The 22,414-nt window shown below is 49.5% G+C and overlaps 1 protein-coding gene across 2 annotated transcripts; it reads left to right on the forward strand.

The window, feature by feature from the left end:
• Positions 1–1,136: 1,136 nt before the first annotated feature.
• LPO (lactoperoxidase) lies at positions 1,137–20,615 on the forward strand. 2 transcript variants are annotated; one of them, XM_060133700.1, is made up of 12 exons: positions 1,137–1,212; positions 2,441–2,528; positions 6,992–7,152; positions 8,465–8,582; positions 9,025–9,154; positions 9,905–10,111; positions 11,336–11,660; positions 13,503–13,663; positions 17,940–18,192; positions 19,038–19,211; positions 19,984–20,221; positions 20,408–20,615. In XM_060133700.1, exons 1-12 carry the CDS (start codon positions 1,137–1,139, stop codon positions 20,613–20,615), a joined length of 2,139 nt encoding a protein of 712 aa, XP_059989683.1. The 2 variants fall into 2 exon arrangements, with proteins under 2 accessions (XP_059989683.1, XP_059989684.1); XM_060133701.1 differs by lacking the exons at positions 2,441–2,528; positions 6,992–7,152.
• The last annotated feature ends 1,799 nt before the right edge of the window (positions 20,616–22,414 follow it).

Below are 22,414 nucleotides of genomic sequence, written 5' to 3' on the forward strand. Positions count from 1 at the left end.
TCTGGAAGACCTCCTGGGTGGTCTCTTGGGCAAAACTCTAGAACCACGATTTCTCTTAGGGAGCTTTGAGTAGAGACAGAGGGGGCAGCCAATCTGAGGACGTTTCTGAGGTCCAACCAGTGAATGCACACTATGGGGAGAGCCTGTGCCCTCTCGTGAAGAACATGGTCTAGACACACGATCCTTCCATCTGTACAGCATGGGTGCCTCCTGGGCTGGAACTAGAATCTCCTCAAAAGACATTTTGGGTCTATCCCACCAATCCTAATGGACGCTCTGAGCTCCAAAGTCCCTCGTCAGCAAACAAATTTTAATCTGTTAAAATTTAATCTGTTAAATTTAATCTGTTAAAATAAAATCTGTTAATCTGCACAATTTTAATCTGATGATTTAGGTTCAGAGTTAAAGCTCATGATGAAGGCGTTGATCCAAGAGCAGGAATCTCTTCAGGCAACCTGGAACACAGCTGTGAGCTCTGGAGAGCTCTGAGCTTCGCCACAATTTTCATTCGTGTTTTCCCATCATGTCGACTCTTTGAGGGAGGGTGGCGTTCCTTGCCAGTTCCCATAGGAGGAACTGAGTGTCTGCTTCTCAGGCACACTCCCCTGGTGCTGGGCCAGAGGAGGATGGCTTTCAGGGAGCAATACATCCTGAGGGGAAAAAAGGAAGAGGAACTCCAAAGTTGTGTTTTGGGTTTGGTAAGAGCATTTGTCACCAGTGACAAGACAGGTACAGGAAGTTGGGTCACGGGGTGTCAAGGCAGAATCAGACATCCTGGATCACTTGGTCCAACCCTCTCACTCAATCAGGCCGGGGGCCCAGAGATGTCAGGTAACCTGCTCAATGTCACAGAGCTAGTTGGAGCAAACGCATAACTACAACTCAGGACCTTCTGACCACAAAGCCTGTGTTCTTTCCCTTCCACCACTGCCTCTTTCCATCTCCCAGGACCTACCATGGGCCTGCACGTACGGTAGATGGCTAGTTAGTTACTGTGGTTCCCCCTCCTCTGTTCTAATGTTAGGGTGTCTCATGTTCTCTGGGCTTTCTCTGCTTTACCACCCCCTTTCTGTGATTCAGTCCTACCCACGGGGACTCTACAAGGCTCACATCCTGATCCTGGTCTCATTTCAGCGATGAGGGTCCTCTTCCATCTCCCAGTCCTTTTGGCTTCCCTGAGCTTGTTCCAGGTTGCAGAATCTGACACAAATGGTAAGTACCACCTTGTACTGTGTTTCCTGGGGCTGCCGTAACAAAGGACCACAAACTGGGCGGCTTAAGACAACAGGAATTTATTCTCCTACAGTCCAGGAGGCTGGAATTCCTAAATCAAGGTGTTGGCTGGGTCATGCTCCTCTGAAGGCTCTAGGGGAGAATCATTCCTTGCCCCTTGCAGCCTCCGGTAGCTCCCAGAAATCCTTGGCTTTTACATGCGTCACTCCAACCTGCCTCCATCTTCACATGGCCTTCTTCTCTGTGGTGTCCTCTGTGTGTCCTCTCCTCTTGTTATAAGACCACGAGTCATTGGATTTAGAGCCCACTCTAATCCTGTACCTGTATGACTTCTTCCTAATTAGCTACATCTGCAAAGACCCTATTTCCAAATAAGGTCACATTCTCAGGTGGTAGTTGGACAAGGTTTTTGGAGGGACACTATTTAAGCCACTACACTCCCCTTGTTCAAAGACTGCATCCTCATCCCCCCACCATTCCAGACCCCAATTCGAGTAAAAGAGGGAACCCCACCTCTACTCTACACCATCCCCTTCCCTACCTCAGGGTCCTTGTGATTAGCGAAGCCTTTTGAGGGACTTGTTTTCAGATCCACTTCACCAAGAACCAAAAAAAATCCCCACAGCCCAGAGCCCAGAGCCAACCTGAGTGGTCACACGCCTTCTTAATCCCATCACTGGGTCCAGTCAGGCCTCTGTATCCACAGGTTCTGCATCAGCGGATTCAACAAGCAGTGGATTGAAAATATTTTTTTTAAAAGATTCCAGAAAGCTCCCCGGCTCCCAAAAAAAAAAAACCCACTCTGGTAACTATTTATATGACATTTACATTGCATTAAGTATTATAAGTAATCTGGAGGCGATTCAAAGTATACAGAAAGATGCGCATAGGTTATATATAAATACTATGCCCTTTTACATAAGGGCCTTGAGCATCCTGGGGGGTCCTGGAACCAATCCCCTGTGGATACTGAGGGACGAATGTATTCTACTGGACTCCTAAAGAGTGATATTGACACCTTACTGAGGATCAGAGAGTATTCTTCCCATTCTGGGCTTTTCCTCCTGTCGAATGTTTCCTAATCTTGATCTTCTGCCTGCTCAGGTTTGAGTGGTGGGGATAATGGTGGAGAAAGAGGGAGACAGAGCAAAGGGCTTCTCCAAAGAGTGGTGTCTGATACCCTGCTCCTTGCTTCTCCCCCTCCAAGAGCAGGCCACCCGCACCCTCGCCATCTCTGATGCTGTGAGTCAGGTCAAGATCCAGGTCAACAAGGCCTTCCTGGACTCCCGGACCAGGTAGGTGAGACACACATACCACATGCTTCTCTTCCTAGGCTGACGAGTGCATCTAGGCCAGTCCTGACAAGCCAATGAGCCAGAGCAATTTTATAACCTGCCCTTCCACTCCCAGACCCTGCCCACCTGCGAGTATGGGGCAAGTATGAGTAAAAGCCAACAGTTCCTAAAGTCCTCAGCCTCTAAGTTACCTTGAAGGGGATGTCTCATCTGATCCTATAAGCACTTTCTTCCACGTGACTAAGTGATTCATTAGGTCATGCATTGCATACTCTCAGAAAGCCTGTCCCTAGAAGTTCTCCGTTCATTCAACATGTCTTAGGTCAGGTCCCTTTGAGGCAGAACCTGAGACCTGGATTCACATGCGGGTGGCTTACTGGGGAGCGCTCTCACGAAAGCTGTAGCGGAGTGAGGGAGTGAGGCCAGGTAGGTAAAAAGAAGGGGTTAAGCAGGGATGTGGTTTAAGGTCTAGCCCCAGCTGACCCCACAGGGAGATCCGGAGTGTAGGCTGCACCTCAGAGTCTATCCTACCCCAAGCGAGAGAGCAGACCTTTCACCTGCCAAAAGGGTCCTTGATGTCAGCCAGATGTGCTGCAAGCTTGGCACTGGGGGGGGTGGGGGGGCGCAGTGTAGCACACTGTGTGACTCCCAGGCACCTCCAGCCAGGAAGCCACCCTGACTCAGAAGCAATTGCCAGGACAGTTACGGGAGTGAGCCGTCAGAGGCTAGGGTAGGGGCACGCCAAAGCTATAAATGGGCCCAAATGAACTTGAGAAACGTGCAGGACACCAGCAGAGTCAGCCACCTCCCGACCATGTGTAGGGCCTGGGTTTCCTGAAATAAGCAATGCAGACTGGGTCCCTGCCCTCAGGAAGCCCATGCTGGAGCTAGAGAGGCAGAAAAACAAGAGTAACCACTTTACTGAGCAGAAAACAACCTTACTCGTTCCTCTTGCTGCCCCTTTACTGGGCTTGGGGTTTCATTCCTCCCTGGCCCTTGCATAAACTCTCAAGAGGTCCCATAACTTTTTTGCTGACTTTTAGATGACAAGATGTGCTCTGATCACTTCTAGTCCTTTCAGGAACTCAAATGTCAGCAGAAGAAGACAAAGCCCAGAGCCTCTCACTTTCCTCCCCTCGGAGCTGCTTTAGGCTTTCATAGTGAGAGGAGGGCGCATGGTCCGCCCGTCCCTCTTTCCCGAGCTTCTCCTCATCCCCCAGCCCAGGACTGTCCCTCTTAGGGGTCAAGCTGGGGGAGGTAGGAGAGATACAGGATGGCAAAGTCTAAGTCGCCTGGACAGCTTAGTGCCTGGGTGTTAGGGGTTGGGTCAGAAGCTCCTTCCCTCCTTGGGCGCTTTTCGGCTCTCAGAGATTCTGCTGCCAGCTCTCTGACCCAGAGAAGTTTCTGAGCAGAAGTTTCTGACCCAGAGAAGTTTCTGAGCTCCACCCCTCAGCCCTGGAGCTTGCGGCTCCCTCCGTCACCCCTCCTCGCACCATCTTGGGCCAGGTCCCCTTTAAAGATGCCACAGAAGACTAAAAGTTTTGCTCTGCTGCTGGAGGATGTGCCGATTTGGGGCCGAGGGCTGCCCTGTCTGGCTTACTCTGCTGTTAGGTGCACAGCACGAGCCACGTCTGCTTTTCTTGTTCTCTTTGGGCTCTTGGGGCAGAAGTCAACCACCAGCCATAGCTCCAGGACACACAGCAGGGCCCTCCTCTCAAGGCCCTTGTCACTAGATTGAGTGCCAAGAAGAAGCCCCACAGTGGCAGGAGGGAACTGCCTGGTATTTCAGCAACTACCTCCAGACGAACATTCTCTCTCCCTCCTTAATGTCAATCCTTTTATAGCCCAAGGTCGGGGTAGAATAACAGCCTCACGATTGGTTTTCGTCACCTCCTCTGCAAGTCGTGCTGCCCAGGACGACCCAGCCCTGCCTTGGAATTCATCCCCACCGATTGGTTCTTGGATTTAGGGGTCTCATGGAGACACAAAGAACCACATTTAAACATCTTGTTCACAAGCACACACACAATCCAGCGACTCACAGTCTGTGACACGGAAAATGAAGGAAATAAACAGGGCAGCGCCTGCTACTCTAGGCGCAGGGAGCAGGGAAGCCTGACGGAGGATGAGAAGGAGCCAGCCATGTAGAAAGCCAGGGTCTGGGAGCAGCAAAGGCAAAGGTCCTGAGGCAGGAAAGAGCTTAGGGTGCTCAGGAAACAGAAAGAGGGCCCACACTGGTGGTAGCAGTAGGAAAAGAGGACACACGGGTGGAGCCTGAGGGCCAGATAGTCAGAGGCACAGCAGTGGCTGACAGCGGCTGGGGGAGAAGGGGAGGGATTGGGCTGGCTGTTCATGGGTGTGGGGTCTCCTTGGAGGGTGATGAAAATGTTTGGGAACTAGATAGAGGCAAAGATCCCACAACGTCACGAGCACGTACACAGTAAGCCTGTGGATTCATGCACGTCACAGGGAGAGCCAAGAGAGTGCTTCAGGCAGAGTGGCCTGGTCCGCTTTTCATTCGAAAAAGCGCCTTCCTGCAGCCGGATGGAGAACGGATGGGAGAAGGACAGGAGAGGAGGCGTGAGTCCCATTAGGAGTCTGCTGTGGCCATCCAGATGGGAGAGGCTGGGGGCTAGGACAAGCGGGTAGGCCTGGAGATGGAAACAGAGTTCCTCCAAGGCCCTGCTTGCGCCCGTGGAGCCCGGCCCTGAGGCAGAGCAGGAGGTAAGTCCCTGGCGTGTCAAGGTCAGGCAGGAGACCGCGCAGAACGCTAGCCAGGGGAGAAAGGCAGGAACAGGTAGGGCCTTGCGTGGGACCTTTGGGTGGAGCCCTGGGAGGCCCAGCAGCACACCTTCTCTCTTGGGTGGGGGGGCCTTCGGGACCCATGATGATGGTGATGGCGCTGATGCTAACACTGGGTGTTTACTCTGTGCCAGAGACAGCTCTCAGCGCTTCACACCTTCCTCCCCCAAATCCTAGAAAGTGCTCAATCCAACTATGTGAAGCAGCTGCCTTTGAAGGTCAAAATGATCAAATAACAGGATTACTACCATTATCCTCATTTTATGGGTAAGGAAATTGGGGACAGAGATGTTGAGTAACTTGCTCGAAGGCACACAGCTACTAAGTGGCCGCAGGAGGCAAACCCAGCCAGCGTGTTCCAAAGGCCCTGATGTAAGTAACACAGTGAGTCCTAGCTCACTCAGAGGTCATGCGTGTAAACCAATCCTGGGGGAACCAGGGTTCAAACTCTAGGTCAGTGCTGTCCAATACAGGAGCCACTGACTACATGTGGCTACGGAGCCCTTGAAACGTGGCTAGTGACACCGAGGAACTGAGTTTTTAATTGTATTTAATTTTAATGCATTTCCATTTCAACAGCCACATGTGGCTAGCGGTTACCATATTGGACATGCCATGCAGCAGGCTGGGCCACTGGGCCATGACGTCTCTTGTAACAGCAACAAAAGGCAGTCTGGCTTATCTTCTTGGGTCCTTTCTTACCGAGGTTGGGGGGAGGTTGGAAGGGGTCAGACCTGGTGATTACAGCTCGGTCATCGCCCATTGTCGCCCTTCAGGCTGAGCACGAGGCCCCCTCATGCTTGCAGTAGAATCGATAACCTGATCCACAGGGACAGGCCAGGAGTTACAGCCTGTGACGCATATCCCCAAAGGAGGGTTGCCTTTGTGAGAATTTGAGCCACTTCCAAAATTTCAGTCTTAGAGCCATAAAGATCATCTCATAGGACCCTTCATCTCACACACAAGAAACTGAGGCACAGGAAGGGGGAGAGGGTTCTCATGCAGGGACTTTTCTGACACCACCTTGTCCTTGGTCACCAACTTCTTAGTAGTAGAAAGGTTTGGGGCTTCTCTTTTTATAGATAGGTAATTAAGACAAAGCCCGAACATCTGGCCCAAGAAATGGTCAACAAGAGGCTAGATGTTACAGCCACAACTAAACAAACTCCACACTGACTCTAGGGCCAGACTCATGGGCAGAACTGGGGCCCATGGGCATGTTATTTCCAGAATTCTCGGTGCACGAGGCCAGCTCCACGGTCAGGGGTTCCTCGGTCTGAATCGGTACATCCTGGGACTTAGGTGTTTTCAGGTTCCCCAACTGATTCGGAAGCAGCCAGCACAGCTGCAACCCTCTGACTCTAATTCAGGAAGTGCTCATGTCCATCTCTCTGCCTTCCTTGAGAACCAGACTTAACGAAGCTTAAAGACACACTGTAGCTTCCTCCTCCCAGAGGAGATTTCCCAGAGGAGATTTCCCAGAGGCATCAGAGGAGAGCTAAGAAAAGATCCTGAGAGCACAGGAGTGGGGGTCTCCTGCATGCTGCCCACACCCCCGCGGCTCTGCTATACACACACAGCACCTCACACCCCTCACACCTCACACTACAGGGTCGGAGCCGAGGGCCCGGTCATGACTCCCCCGTTGCTCTCCATTGTAGGCTGAAGACGGCCATGAGCTCTGAGGCACCCACCACCCGACAGCTCTCCAAATACCTCAAGCACGCCAAGGGCTGGACCCGCATGGCCATCCGCCATGGGCAGGTGTGGGAGGAGTCCTTAAAGAGACTGAGGCAGAAAGTGACCCTGACCAACATCACAGGTACAGAAAACCCACCAGCCCTCTGATGGCAGGAAGGGGTCATCTCTCCGCAGGAGAGAACACAAGCCACCAAAAGCCACAGTTCCTACTGGGAGCCATGTCCTCTCTCTCCATCAGAATCATGGACTGCAGAGCAAGGAGGGGCTGGGCGGACAGCCAGGCCAATGCTCCTTTTGCAGAGAAAGGAACTTGGGCCCAGCAAGGTCACACTGCCAACTCCAAATGAGGGGACATTTGTGCCTTTTGTTATAACACCATCTGTAAGGCCTCTGTCCAGAGGAAGGACTAAAGTTAATAAACACAGGCTCCCTGTCCCAAGCCACAGTGTCACCACTTCCGCCTGTGGACGGGACATTTCAGCCACCTGTGTCAGGGGGGATTTACTGGGATTACGTCACAGGTGATGAGCTGTCTCTTCTGTTCTCGGTACCGTGGAGCTGAAACAATGAGTCGATGGATTGATCGTGACCTCCTCCACCCCTCCACCCCACCCCCTACCAAATGTCACTGTTCACGGTGGGTCACGGAGGAAGGGGATTGGTCTTGACAGGAGGAAGAGGCTGCAGGTTCTCCCTGGGAAAACATCAAGCGGGGGAAGATAGCTAGCCTAGGACTTGGGCAAATTCCAAAGTTCCAAAAGGAGGAAACCAGGACAAGGTAGGGAGAAGTAGGGAGCACTTTGGACTCTGAGACTCAAAAGGTGCTGGGGCTTGAACCTCAGCCCCTGCCAACTTCCGCAGGTGAGCCCCCGAAGAAGGCCCCCAGAGCCGGATTCCCTTCAGGCTGCATTAGGACCCATTCTGTGCCCACGTGGAGGTCTCTGATGCCTGAAGCTCCCCGCTCTGTTACTCCCGCCGAGATCACAGCGCCCCTCACGTAAAGATGCCCCGTCCCTTCCCAACATCTTTCCTATCTAGATTCCTGCGTGCTTGGGACCTTAGACGTCAGTGGAGCTTTAGAAGAAAAGCAATCTTCTCAAACTAACTCATACTAACATGTACCTAACCTCTCAGGGGTATTGTTCTAAAAGAAAGATCTGTTGATTCAAAGGGTCTGATAGACAAAGAACTACTAACAATTCTGGAGACCGTTACTATCTGTGTGGCCTTGGGCAAGTCTCGTTCTCTCGTAAAATGAAAATTTAAATTCTTACCTTAATGAGTTGTCAGGATTCAATGAGAAACCCCCTGAGAAATGCTTACTTAGAACGTAAAATGTATTCCCCAAAAAATCAAGTTCAAAAAATGAACCTCCCCTCAGGGCCTCGGAATGGAGAAAGAACTCAGCCCTTTTGGCGTCCCTTCTCTTTCAGACCTTAGCCTGGACTTCACTGCACTCTCTCAGGAGGTGGGCTGTGGTGTCCCAGTTCCTTTGGTGAAATGTGATGAGAACAGCCCTTACCGCACCATCACGGGAGACTGTAATAACAGGTGAGTGGCCAGTAGGTGGGTTTAGGAGGCAGGTTCTCCCAATCACCACAGCCAACCCATCTGTCCAGCCCACCTGCCCTGCTCAGCCCAGCCAGGGGCTTTGTCCCTTGGGCATTACAGGCTTAACTCCCACCGCCTTACCCTCCTGGACTAGCGTCCCACTGGAATCTGTTCTGTTGGAACCCCGCTAACTTCCCCACCTTCTAAAGAGACCACTGTATCCCACTGGAAGGAGCACCTTTCCCCAGCGCAGAGGAGCCCAGCGCCTTCGGAGGTGGCAGTAGCTCCAACACCCCACATTTGAGAGGCCCCTCCTCCGCGCCCCCTTTCCCTTGGGCAGAAGCTCCGGGTCCTTCCCCAGGGGATCCCCGTGGGGTTTGCGGAGAAGCGGACCCCGGAGCGAACCCGCCGCCTAGGCTGAGGGCCGGTCTTGCTGTTTCAGGAGGAACCCCGCGCTGGGCGCGTCCAACAGGGCGCTGGCGCGCTGGCTGCCGGCGGAGTACGAGGACGGGCTCTCCCTGCCCTTCGGCTGGACGCCGAGGAAGAAGCGGAACGGCTTCCCTGTCCCGTTGGTGAGGGCGGACACGGGGTGGGGGCGAGCCCCGAGCAGGCGGGTGAATGATGGGAGTCAGAGGGGAAAGGATGCCCTCCCACAAACACACAAGGAAAGGAAGAAGAAATAGGTGGGAGGACAGACGCGCGGTAGAACCGCATCCAGAGAGAAAGATGGAGATTTGGACTTCCTCCCTGGTGGTGTTCCGGAAAATGCCACTAGAGAGCAGCAGAGTCCGGGTCCCGGAGCCCAGCCACGTGACGGTCACGTCCCAGCTGCCGTCAGGCCAAGTATCCTGGGGTCTCCCAGGCAGATGGCTTCCCTGCCCCATCCTGTTCGCGCTTGCCCTGCCCCAGCCCCTGGAGTGCATCAGCTGGTGCTTGCCGGGACGTCCTATCTGTTGGCCTCATCTGAGTTGGCGGGCCCTCCCCAGAGCCCCTCTTCTATTCCCAGACACCTGGCACCTCCGTGGCACTTACTTCAGGGACAGCCTGTCTTTGTGTTCCCTCTCTGAGTGGAAGGAGCACTGGCCTTGAAGCCAGCACGTCATACAGACCTGGCCCTTTGTAGCGGCAGGACCTTGGTGAGTTGACCTCACCTGTCTAGTCCTCAGTCTCCTCATCTACAAAATGGGGGTAATGCCACGTACCTCACAAGCTTGTCATGGGGATGAAGTGCACCCGTTACATCACAGGTACTCTATAAACTGCAGTTGAATCTGAATCCTCAAAGCACCTTTTCCTCCCCGTCCTTCTCTCTCCACCTGTAGGCCCGTGAGGTATCCAACAAGATTGTAGGCTACCTAAATGAAGAGGGTGTTCTGGACCCAAACAGGTCCCTGCTCTTGATGCAGTGGGGTCAAATTGTGGACCACGACCTGGATTTTGCCCCCGACACGGAACTGGAGAGCAGCGAGTACTCCAAAGTACAGTGCGATGAGCACTGTATCCAGGGAGACAACTGTTTCCCCATCATGGTAGGCCCTGCAGCTGCGGGTCCCTGGCAAGCCCCTTGCCTCCCTGATGTGGCAGACGTTCCCAGCCTGTCAGCCAGGGCCTCCTGGAGATCTTGAATGTTGATTTGACAGCTTCCCAAGCCTCACACGTCTATTCATTCACTCACCCATTTATTTAGCAAATAGACATTACTCAGCTACTCTGTGCCAGGCAGTACGCTAAACACTTAGAATTCAAAGGTGAACGAGACACTGTCCCTTCCGTCAAGGACAAAGGACCTGTGTGGGAAATGGACAAGAAATCACTAATGGCAAAATTGGGAAGCTCTGGGGAGTGTTGTCTTCATCCCTGGCCCAGCAGCACTGATGTCACCTGGGGTCTTATTAGACATGCAAAATCTCAAACCTCATCCCAGACATTGGGAAGCAGAATCCACATTTTATGGAATCCCCAGGAGATTCATTTTATAGACAGTGAAATTTGTGGAATGCTACCATAAGTCATCTCAGAGTCGGGAAGTCTACTCCCAGAATGGATGAGTCAGGATGAGTGGCAGGCATTTGTGGGAATTTCCAGCAGGAAGGGAAAGGAACTTGCAGTGGTGCACCTTTCTTCTTATTCATGATTTTACAGTTAGAGAATGATTTCTTCACTCAAACAAATCGGGGCTCTGTGTTGTGGTGTAAAGAACATAAGCTGTGAAGTCAGGTCAGCCTAGATCTGAATCCCACATCTTTCCCTTTCAGTTTGTAAGATCTCGGGCAAATGACTTAACCTTTCTGAGCCTCCGTTTTCTCACGTGTAAAGTGGGACAGAATTGTCTACCTTACAGGGTTTTATGAGGACCAAAGTGAGATAAAGTATGCATAATGCCAAGCACACGGTAGGTCCAGAATAAATAAATGGTAGCTGTTGTTAATTATTAACAAACCCTTTTCTGCCTCATGTCCTGCTTCCTTGTGCCGGGATCTCAGGACTCTCTCTCAACCAAAAATTTGGAGGTTTTGCTGTGAAAGATTGAATGATTCCCCCTCAGCCCTTTTAGTCAGCAGAGGTAGTGACCTTCAGGGAGTTGGGGGCCCAGGATTTATAGCATCAGCAGGAGGCATCTGGAGCCATTGTCTGGTGCCAGGGTCCCAGGAGGGCACCATCAGCATCTTTGCCAGCTGCATCCAGACCTACCCTGGGGAGAGGTTGCCAGTTGTACCACCTCTGCCCAGTCACCCACCCCGATCTCTCTGCAGTTCCCGTGCAACGACCCCAAGGTGAAGACTCAAGGGAAATGCATGCCTTTCTTCCGGGCCGGGTTTGTCTGCCCCACTCCACCTTACCAGTCATTGGCCCGAGAGCAGATCAATGCTCTGACCTCCTTCCTGGACGCCAGTTTAGTGTACAGCCCTGAGCCGAGCCTGGCCAGCCGCCTCCGGGATCTCAGCAGCCCACTGGGCCTCATGGCCATCAACCAGGAGGCCCAGGACCACGGGCTGGCCTACCCGCCCTTTGACAACAAGAAGCCGAGCCCCTGTGAGTTCATCAACGCCACTGCCCGCGTGCCCTGCTTCCTGGCAGGTGAGTCTAGGCTGGCAACAGAGGGGCCAAAGGACAAGGGGATTATCCTGGGGCCTGAGAGCAGAGGAAGGCCAGAAGAGCTTCTCGAGGCCACTGGGCGGCTTCCAGGGAGGCTTTACCATTGCTGCTTCTCATTGTCTCCTGGAAAAACACACACCAAGACACCATTGCCGTGGGCAGTGGTCCAGGACTGGCAGAAGGGCGCAGATGAAGACAGAATCTAAGAACATGTGTTCACTGTATAAAAAAAAAAAAAAATTAAGGGAGTCCAGTAAAGCACAAAGAAAATAAGAAAATGCACAAAATCCCACCACTCACAGACAATCGTTAGCATTTTAGTGCCTATGTTTCCAGTTTTTTTCTGTCATACATCTAGTTCTACCTTGTTTTACACAATTGGGGTCATACTAGAAGTAATTCTCTGTCTTCTCATTGTCTGATGTCTTCTCTTAATGTATCACATCTTTAAATATTCTTCTACGTCATGATCTTTAATGGCTGCCTGGTATTCCATGACATATATGTATCATACGGTATTTTATCAGCCTTACTTGGAGACATTGGTGTCATTTCTAGTTTTTCTGTGATTTTTGTTTGTGCGTTTTTGTTAAGGTCCTGAGCATCCTTGTTGATGAATTATTGTGCTCATTTTTTTTTTTTTTTTTTTTTTTTGCTGTACGCAGGCCTCTCACTGCTGTGGCCTCTCCCGTTGCGGAGCACAGGCTCCGGACGCGCAGGCTCAGCGGCCATGGCTCACGGGCCCAGCCGCTCCACATGTGGGATCCTCCCAGACCGGGGCACGAACCCATGTCCCCTGCATCGGCAGGTGGACTCTCAACCACTGCGCCACCAGGGAAGCCCTTGTGCTCATTTTTCATAAGTTACTAAGATAACTTCCTAGAGGAGGACGTTCTAGATTAAGAGGAATGTGTATTTTTAAGGCTTTCTATAAACACAAAGTCCCCACTCCATGTATCCTGTACGCAGACAAAGCCCTCCAGTTCTCTTCATTCCGGGGGCTCATGCCCTCCTGGTGTTCTCTGCCTGCGGCTTCTGGAGGCCTTGTCTCTTCCAGAAACCCACTCTCCCAGGACAAACCCCCAGCCCACCCAGACATGGCAGAAGACCCAGATCTCTTGGTAGAGCTCTTGGATTCTGCGTCCATACACATCTCGCATCAGTCCAGACACAAAACTAAGCCCTTCCTGTTTTCCATTAAAATATCCAGTAAGACCAAGCATTCATGAATTTAATAGACTTTCCTGAAGATTAGAGGACACAAGGAGAAGTCCCCTTATGAAACAGCTGGTCTGTTACCACCTATACGACCCTCTCTTCCCAATAGCCCCCATCTCTAGATTCTTCTCCCTTATTACACAGAGGAATTCAACCCTACCCAATCTCTTACCCTCAAACTTGCATTCCTAAAACCATCCAAATTGCTCCGCACAATAAAAAGCCCCTCGTTTATTTGTAGGTCCTGTCTTAGAAGGCAGTTGGGATTTAATTAGCAAAATTTTACTTTTTAATATCACCTGTATGTAGTCTTTCTTTACCACAGTCTTGTGGGTTCGACCTTATTATCCCCATTTTCACAGACATGAAGACTGAGGCTTAGAAATGTTAAGTAACTTGTCCAAAGTCACAGAACTAAAGAGTGTGTGTGGAGAGCTGGGATTCAAATCTATGAATCGCAACCCCGATCTCTTTCCACCTTAAACTAACTGGAAGGAGGGGCTTAGGAGAGCTTCCCTCTGGGACACCACATTTATTCTTTGTGCATGTTACTGGGTTCTGGGGCTGCTCAGGGGGGACCCACCCTTCTGCCTTCTGGGCTTTCAGGAGATCCCCGAGCCTCGGAGCAGATCCTGCTGGCCGTTTCCCACACCCTCCTTCTCCGAGAGCACAACCGGCTGGCCAGAGAACTAAAGAGACTCAACCCTCACTGGGATGGAGAGAAGCTCTACCAGGAAGCCCGGAAAATCCTAGGAGCCTTCATACAGGTAAGAGGCTCAGGAGAACTGCCTCACGTGCCAGCCTCGCTTCTGCTCCTGGCTCTGCCCTCTGCCCGTGGCCACGCGTCCAGTGACCTCCTCGGCTTTCCCCCTTCCTCTCCTCTGCTGCTTCTTTCCCACTGTCTCATTCTTTTAAACCCTCCCTTTCGTTTCTTCAGCTTCTCGGCCCCAAAATGAATCCCTGGATTCAGGGTGTTGGAGAGTCATTCATATGTTAGTCACTCAGTATGCCCGCCCAGGGGCCATCCCTGGGACCACAGGCTCCATCACTCCTGGGACTGTTACATCACAGTTATTTTGATTGTTTTGATTGGATTATCTTCTAAAATTTTCCACACCTAAGCCACATGTCACAGGCATAGTCAATTGCTATTGTTGATTGACTGATTGACTAACTAGAAGAGACTTAGAAAAATTGATATGTTGATATTAACCATACACATATTTTTTAAACATTTTATTTAAAAATAATTGTAGATGCTCAGGAAGTTGTATCAAAAAGAAAAAAAAAGCACATGCACCTAGTCTCCCCCAGTGCTAACAGTTTGCATAACTATGGTACAATATCAAAAGCCAGAAGTTAACATAGATACGAACCATAAAGTTTATTCAGATTTCACCAGTTATAAGTGCAGTCAATTCATGTGGGGTGTGTGTGTGTGTGTGTGTGTGTGTGTGTGTGTGTGTGTGTAGCTCCATGTAAGCGTATCACATATGTAGTTTCATGTAACGGCCACCACAATAACGACACTTACCTCTACCATCACCACAGACTCCCTTGTGCTACCTTTTTATAGCCACATCCACCCTCCCCCTTCCCACATCCCTAACCCCCGGCAACCACTAATCTGTTCTCCATCTGTACAGTTATGTTATTTCATGAGTATTATATAAATGAAATCATGCAGTATGTATTCTTTTGAGACTGGCTTTTTACTTTCAGCATAATTTCCTTGAGGTTCATCCAACTTGTTACATACATCAATTGTTCATTTCTTTTTGTTGTTGAGTAGTATTCCATGTTTTGTTTAACCATTCACCTATTGAATGACATTTGCATAGCTTCCAATTTGGGGCTATTATGAATAAAGCTGCTATGAACATTCGTGGATAAGTTTCTGCATGAAAATAGGTTTTTATTTCTCTGGCATATATGCCCAAGAGTGCAATTGCTGGGTTATACGCTAAGTCCATTTTTAGTTTTAAAAGGAACTGCCAAAGTATTTCTCAGAGTGGCTGTACTGTTCTTTACATTCCCACCAGCAATGTATGAATGATCCAGTTTCTCTGCATTCTGGTCATTATTTGGTGTCATCACTCATTTTTTTTTTTTACCTTTTCTGATAGGTATGTAGTGATATTGCATTGTGGGTTTACTTTGCATTTATCTGATGGCTGATCATATTGAACTTCTTTTCATGTGTTTTTTTGCCATCTGGATATCCTCTTCAATCAAACATCTGTTCATATATTTTGCCCATTTTCAAAATGGATTTTGTCTTTTTGTTGAGTTTTGAGAGTTCTTTATATATTCTAGATATGACTCCTTTGTCAGATATGTGACTGTAAATATTTTCTCCCAGTCTGTACTTTGTCTTTTCATTTTCTTAATAGGGTCTTTTGCAGAGTAAGAGTTTTTAATTTTGATGAGGCCAAATTTATCAGTTTTTTCCTTTCATAGATTGTGTTTTGGTGTCAAGTTTCAATTCTTTCCCTAGTCTTAGGTCCCAGAGATTTTTCTCCTGGTTTTATTTTTCTAGACATTTTATAGTTTTATCTTTTACATTTAAGCCCATGATCCATTTGAGGTTAATTTTTGTATAAAGCATAAGGTTTAGGTCAGGGTTCATTTGGGGTGGGGGGTATGGTTGTCTAATTGCTCCAGCACCACTTACTGAAAGGCTATCTTTCTCCTTTTGAACTGCTTTTGCTCCATTGTCAAAAATTATTGGGGCATTATGTGGCAGCCTGGATGGGAGAGAAGTCTGGGGAAGAATGGATACATGTATATGTATGGCTGAGTCGCTTTGCTGTGCACCTGAAACTATCACAACATTGCTAATCGGCTATACTCCAATATAAAATAAAAAGTGTAAAAAAAACTTATTTGGGCATATTTATGTCAATCTATTTCTAGGTTGTCCATTATATTCCACTAATCTATGTGTCTATTCCTACACCAGTACCACAGTGTTTAATAACTGTAGCTATACAATAAGACAACATTAAGAAGAATGACTCCTCACTTTATTCTTTTTCAAAATTATTTTGGCTATTGTAGGGTCTTTACCTTTCCACATATATTTTAAAACATGCTGATCTATGTCTACAAAGAAATCTTGCTGAGATTTTGATAAGAATTGTATTAAAACTATAGATCAATTTAGGGACAATTGACATCTTTACAATGTTGAGTTTTCCACTATATAAACATAGTATGTCTCTCCAGGTATTTAGATTTTCTTTGATTTATTTCATCAGCATTTTATAATTTTAATCAGACAGATCCTATACATGCTTATTACATTTATACCTGAGTATTTCATTTCCTTTGGAGGAATTGTAAGTGGTATTACATCTCTTATTTCAGTTTCCACTTATTCATTATCAGTGTATAAAAATATAATTGATTTTTATGTGTTGAGTCTGTATCCTGTGACCTTGTTGAATGCAATTAGTTCCAGGAGTTCTGTAGATTCCTTGGGATTTTCTACATAGATAGTCATGTCACCTACAAATAATGGCAGTTATATTCCTTCTTTTCTAATTTGTATGTTTTTCATTTCCTTTTCTTGCCTTATTACAGTGGCTACAACTTCCAGTACTATAGTGAATAAGAGTGATGAGAGCAGACATTCTTGTCTTCCCAATAGTAAAAGAAGAGCATTCAAGGTTACACCATTAAGTATAGTTAGTTGTGATTTTTTTTGGTAAATGCTCTATATGAAGTTGAGGACGTTCTGCTCTATTCCTAGCATACTGAGAGTTTTTATCACGAGTAGATGTGGAATTTTGTCAAATAGTTTTTCTACATTGATTTAGATAATCATATGACTTTTCTTCTTTAGTTTATTCTGCTTGCTTTAGGTTTACTTTGCTCTTCCTGCTAGTTTATTGAGGTAGGAGCTTAGATTATTGATTTGAGAGCTTTCTTCTTTTCTAACATAAGTGATATAAATTTCCCTCTTAGCACTGTTAGTTGTATCCCACAAATATTGATATGTTATATTTTCATTTTAATTCACTGTGTATGTTTTGTTGTTGTTGTTTCTTCGTTTCAGACTTTCTCTTTGACCTGTGGGTTATTGAGAAGTATATTGTTTTATTTCTAAGTGTTTAGAGATTTTTCTGCTGCCTTTCTGTTACTGATTTCTAATTTGATTCCATCATGGTCAGAGAATATACTCTTATGATCTCAATTCTTCCAAATTTGTTAAGGTTTATTTTATAACCCTGGTATGGTTATCTTGTTGAATGTTCCATAGGTCCTTAGAAAGTATTTGTATTCTGCTGTTGATGGGTGTAGTGTTACCCAGTACATCATTCTTCTTTCCTTTCTGGAGGTCACAGTCTTACCCCTGTGCGTGTGTCTCTCTCATCTTATCAGGACACTAGTCTTTTTGGATTAGGACTCCACCCTTATGACATCATTTAACCTTAATTACCCCTTTACAGGCCCTATCTTCAAATACAGTCAGATGAGAGGGTTAGAGCTTCAACATATGGATTTGCATCCATAATAAGGCTTCTTGGACTACAAGAAAAAGAAACCCATGCAAGCTAGTTCAGATGTTCAGTACAGGTTCACCCTATACATGTATCAACTGGAAGCTAGTAAGGGTTTCTCCCGGAACCCCCAGGCAGGGAGTGTAGTTGGGCCTCAACTAGGGTGAGAGCCAGAGACTGAAAACCATCTGGAATTAGGGCAGCTACTCTCACTCTGTCTCTCCCTCCTCTCTGCTCCTCTCTTCACTTCTCCACTCTCTTTCTCTGCAGATGGGTTTTCTCTGCTTTTCTGCACATGATAGAAGATGACAACCCATATCACCCCATCTGTCCCCTCAGATAGAGCACCGCCAAAAATAGCTTGAATAGCTATTTCTATTCAAGCTATAATTTCTTGAAGAGCTGCATTTGAAATCTAAGTTCCTGAGAGAGAGAATCTGACTAACCAGCTTAGTCTGGTGCCACAGCTGGGCCCGTCCACTGTGGCCAGAGGTAGGGCTTCTCACACCCTTTTCTCATGACTTGTTTCTCCTTCCAGATTATCACCTTTAGGGACTACCTACCCATTGTGCTAGGTGATGAGATGCAAAAGTGGATCCCTCCATACAAAGGCTATAACGAATCTGTGGATCCCCGAATTTCCAATGTCTTCACCTTCGCCTTCCGCTTTGGCCACTTAGAGGTCCCCTCCACTGTGTTCCGCCTGGATGAGAATTATCAGCCATGGGGTCTGGAAGCAGAGCTCCCCCTGCATACCCTCTTCTTCAACACCTGGAGGATAGTCAAAGATGGTATGTGCTTTCAGGGAAGCACTGTCACTAGGCTGTCTCACTCTGTAGCCTGCTTCTAGGGAAACCTGGCTTGGAAGTCAGACTCCAGGCACTTCCTGTGTGACCCTAGGCAAGTGAATTCACCTCACGGAGCCTCAGTTTCTTCATTTGTAAAATGGGGACAGTAATAATACCTATCTCATAGGATATTAAAAAAATAGAAATATATGTATAAAGTGCCCTACAATGGTTCCTGACACACAGGATGTGGTTATTATTCTTTCTTTCTTCCGCTGGCCTTTAAGATGCCGAGTTTTCCCTGTTCCCTTTCCCTGCCTCAGGTTTCTCTGATTCCTGCAGAAATAATTCCTAGGTCTGGTAAAAAAAAAAAAAAAAATTGCTCTTTTCTGCTCTCCTCTATGGCTTTCCACCTACATTAAGTGCCAAAGGTTGAAGCCAGCTCCCCTTTATCCTGAGGTGGGCTGTGTTGAAACTGGCTTTACTTAAGGCCTGACAAGTCAGGGCATTTTCCAGAGATTTCTGACATCTCTTCCCAAGCTGCACAGTTCATTGGGGGAACATATGGAAGTGAAGGAGCCAGCTCTCTGAACTGGAGCTTGAAAGAAACCCTAAGCTTATGCTCATGCCATCGCCCCAGGACGGCAGGTGGTCTGGACTGACCCCCAGCTCCCAGCATACCCTGCGGGCTGCACTGTGCTCTTCTCTCCCCACTTCCAGCCTGAGAGGTGCAGTTGGCCCTTCTTTCACCTGGGAAAGAGAAAATGTCTGGTGGAGGGAGAAGCCAGCAGTGGAAGATGTCCCCAGCTGCCCCCATCCCCAACATGGCCTCTGGGTCTCCCTTGCAGGTGGAATTGACCCTCTGGTGCGGGGCCTGCTGGCCAAGAAGTCCAAATCGATGAATCAGAATAAAATGATGACGGGCGAGCTGCGCAACAAGCTTTTCCAGCCCACTCACGTGATCCACGGCTTTGACCTGGCTGCCATCAACATACAGCGTTGCCGGGACCATGGGATGCCTGGTGAGTGGGCCTAGGGTCCTGCCAGGCCTGGGGAACTTTTAGCTACTTTCTGGGGTTCCAAGGGACTCTTGTCTGTAGCCCTGAGGAGGTGATCACTTCTAAAACAGAAGGCAGAGATGCCCTTTTTTTTTTTTTTGACCGTGCCACGCAGCATGTGGGATCTTAGTTCCCCGACCAGGGATAGAACCCATGCCCCCTGCAGTGGAAGCACAGAGTCTTAACCACTGGACCTCCATGGAAGTCCAGAGATGCCCGTTTTTAAAACTCACTTTGCTCATCTGTGAAATGGAATCTTCCATTCTCCTTAATGCAGAGACCAGAGAACACATCTGGTACTTTCTTTGAGCTCCTCAAATGAAAGAAATCAACAACTGACTTGTAAAATCAGTTTAAAAGTCCAGAAAATATTAAGAAAAGGGTAACAGAGGGAAAACAACGACTATCGGATCTTCCTAAATGTAGTACCTAAGAGCCAGACTGCCTGGGTTCAAATTCCAGCTCTGCCCTTTCTACTCATGTGACCTCAGGCAAGTTACTTGACATCTCTGTTCTTCAATTTACGTTTGTGTGTGGTGCTTAGAATAGTTCCTGGACCCATAGTAAGCACCATATAACCTACTAGCCCCCTCGAAGCTTAAGTGCCACAGTATAAAACAATGGCTCACTGACTCCCCTATCCCAAGGGCTGCGAACACAGACTTTCTGGGGCTGATGGAGCCGGAGTGGGCACTTCTGCAAGGGGGATGAGACAGCTCCAGCCTCTCTGCCCTAGGGTACAACTCCTGGAGAGGCTTCTGTGGCCTCTCACAGCCCCAAACACTGAAGCAGCTGCACGCCGTGCTGAAGAACAAGTTGCTGGCTGAGAAGTTACTGGTTCTCTACGGGACCCCTGACAACATTGACATCTGGATAGGGGCCGTCGCTGAGCCCCTGGTAGAGAGGGGCCAGGTGGGGCATCTCCTGGCCTGCCTCCTGGGAAGGCAGTTCCAGCAGATCCGTGATGGAGACAGGCAAGTGAGACCTCAGGGGGGAGGGCACGGAGGGCATCCCTTCTCGGAGGTGGGCCGTGGGCATCCTACAGGAGGACTGACGCCAGACCTTGGCATGTTCCGGTGACCCCCTTCCTTCCCCTCTGGCAGACGGGGGAGGGTCCAACAGCTGGGCTGTATGGAGAGACCCTGCTTCTGTCTCTGCAGGTTCTGGTGGGAGAACCCTGGGGTCTTCACTGAGGAGCAGCGGAACTCTCTACAGAAAATGTCCTTGTCACGCCTTGTCTGTGACAACACCCACGTCACCAAGGTCCCGCTGCACCCCTTCCAAGCCAACAGCTACCCCCAAGGCTTTGTGGATTGCTCAGCCATCGATAAGCTGGACCTCTCACCGTGGACCTCCGAGGAGAATTAGGGGCCTGGACTCCACGGCCTCACAAACTGTGCAGTAAAGCTCCCCTTGGTCCACGATGCCACCTCAAGCAAGCTCAGTGACCCGGTCCCTTAGAGCGCCATACCTAGTCCCAGCCCTTCCTCCCAGCCGGGTCTCTCTACGCTCCCTGGATACACACCTCGCTCAAGCCCGAAGCCAGCCCCCTCGGGCTCTCCAGCTCTTCCTCTTGAATCCATCCTCTCTGCCTGTGGAAACCCACGTTTCTGTCAAGACTCCGAGATACTCTCTGAGATACCTTCCAGTCTAGCTTGCCAGATGTCAGCCATCCTCTCCGCTGAACAAGTCAAGGCCTTTACACCCTTATCTCTCCTCCCTGTGATTGTAAACTCCCCCGTGATTATAAACTCCCCAAGATTGTAAACTCCTTGAGCCGGGGACTTCAGCCCACTTCCAAGTGTCTTCCGTGGCCCCCAGCATGTAGCTCAGCACACAGTAAGTGCCCAGTAAACATCTGGTGATTGACTATGGGTGCTGGCAATGACCTTGTTCCCCTCCCAAGGCAGGCCTTGGAATCACTGCCAAATGAGTAACTGGATGTTTACAGCTCAGACATGTCTCACCACCAACAGGTCGTGTGCACGAGTCTATGGGGTGAGAGGGCACGGTCTGGTGGGATTTCAAAGTGCTCTCAAAGAAAAAGAGGAGGCAAGGGGCTCCTGGGAAAAGAAGCCATGGCTGTGGGGTGGCAAGAGAGCCCTCAGTGCCACGGGGTCAAAGAGGGAGGAAATCCAAGCCTGGATTCCCCCAGAGCTAAAGTTAATTTCCCTTCCAGGGGCCCCTCAGGGAAATACCCTCTTCTTCTAGGCCAGTCCTGGGAGACTGCGAGGCCTTTGACAGGCAGCTCCAGAACGCGGCTAGCGCTGCCGCCCAATACAGATTCATGAGTTGTTTTAAAATGACCTTCCTGGGTAAGGTCAGCCCCGCCGGGGCCTCCAGATCCCCTGGCTGGCGGGGCAGGGGTGGGAGGCGCTTAGCCATCCTGTGGGAAAAGCCCAGGAGCCGCAAGGCCTGGGCTGCAGCCCTGACGCTGGTACCCTCTTCTCTGAGGCCTCAGATGAGGCCCTTAACCTCACTGAACACCCCTCTCGTCATCAGTGAAACGGAGCTGAGTGGTATTTATCCTGCTAGGGGGACGTGCCGGGGGCTCCTATGGGCATGGGCCCCCAGCATCCTGCATGCTTTCAGGCTCCAGCTGTGGGTGCCCCTCCCCAAATGTGGGAAGAAGGGAGGGAACAGGGAGGGAATCTACCAATCAGAGGGATTAAGCTCCAGGCAAGTTTATTAGGGAAGCATGCGCCTTCCCCTCCCTCAGCCCAGCCTGCTGTCCCAGTCTGGGAACCTGGCCCCGTGAAGGCAGGAGTGAGAAGGAGTCTACTGTCCTACGGCCTCCGAACCACTATGCCAGCTGCAGGGATGCAGGATCCAGAGATGCCTTGTTATCTGGGGAGGGAACTACCTTCCCATCACCCCTCTGCTCTTCCTCTCCTGCAGTAAAAGTGTGTGTCCCCTCTATTTCCCGGCCTGACACAGAGTGAGCACATAGCAAATACTTCCCAGAGCAATGCACGAACAGAAGGCCTTGGGGACCACAATTCCTGTTCCCCGGAGAAGGTGAGCGAAGAGGGTCTGCTTGGTTTGGCCTGGCCCCTAGGCTTCTAAGAGCTGACTGCCTTCCACCTACGAATCGGCCAAAGGAGGACTCCTGGATGTCCTGACCCCCAGTTCAGAAAGGGCCCTGAAACACTGACCCCCCTGGTTCA

Source organism: Lagenorhynchus albirostris, chromosome 20, assembly GCF_949774975.1.
Source record: "Lagenorhynchus albirostris chromosome 20, mLagAlb1.1, whole genome shotgun sequence".
NCBI lineage: Eukaryota > Metazoa > Chordata > Mammalia > Artiodactyla > Delphinidae > Lagenorhynchus > Lagenorhynchus albirostris.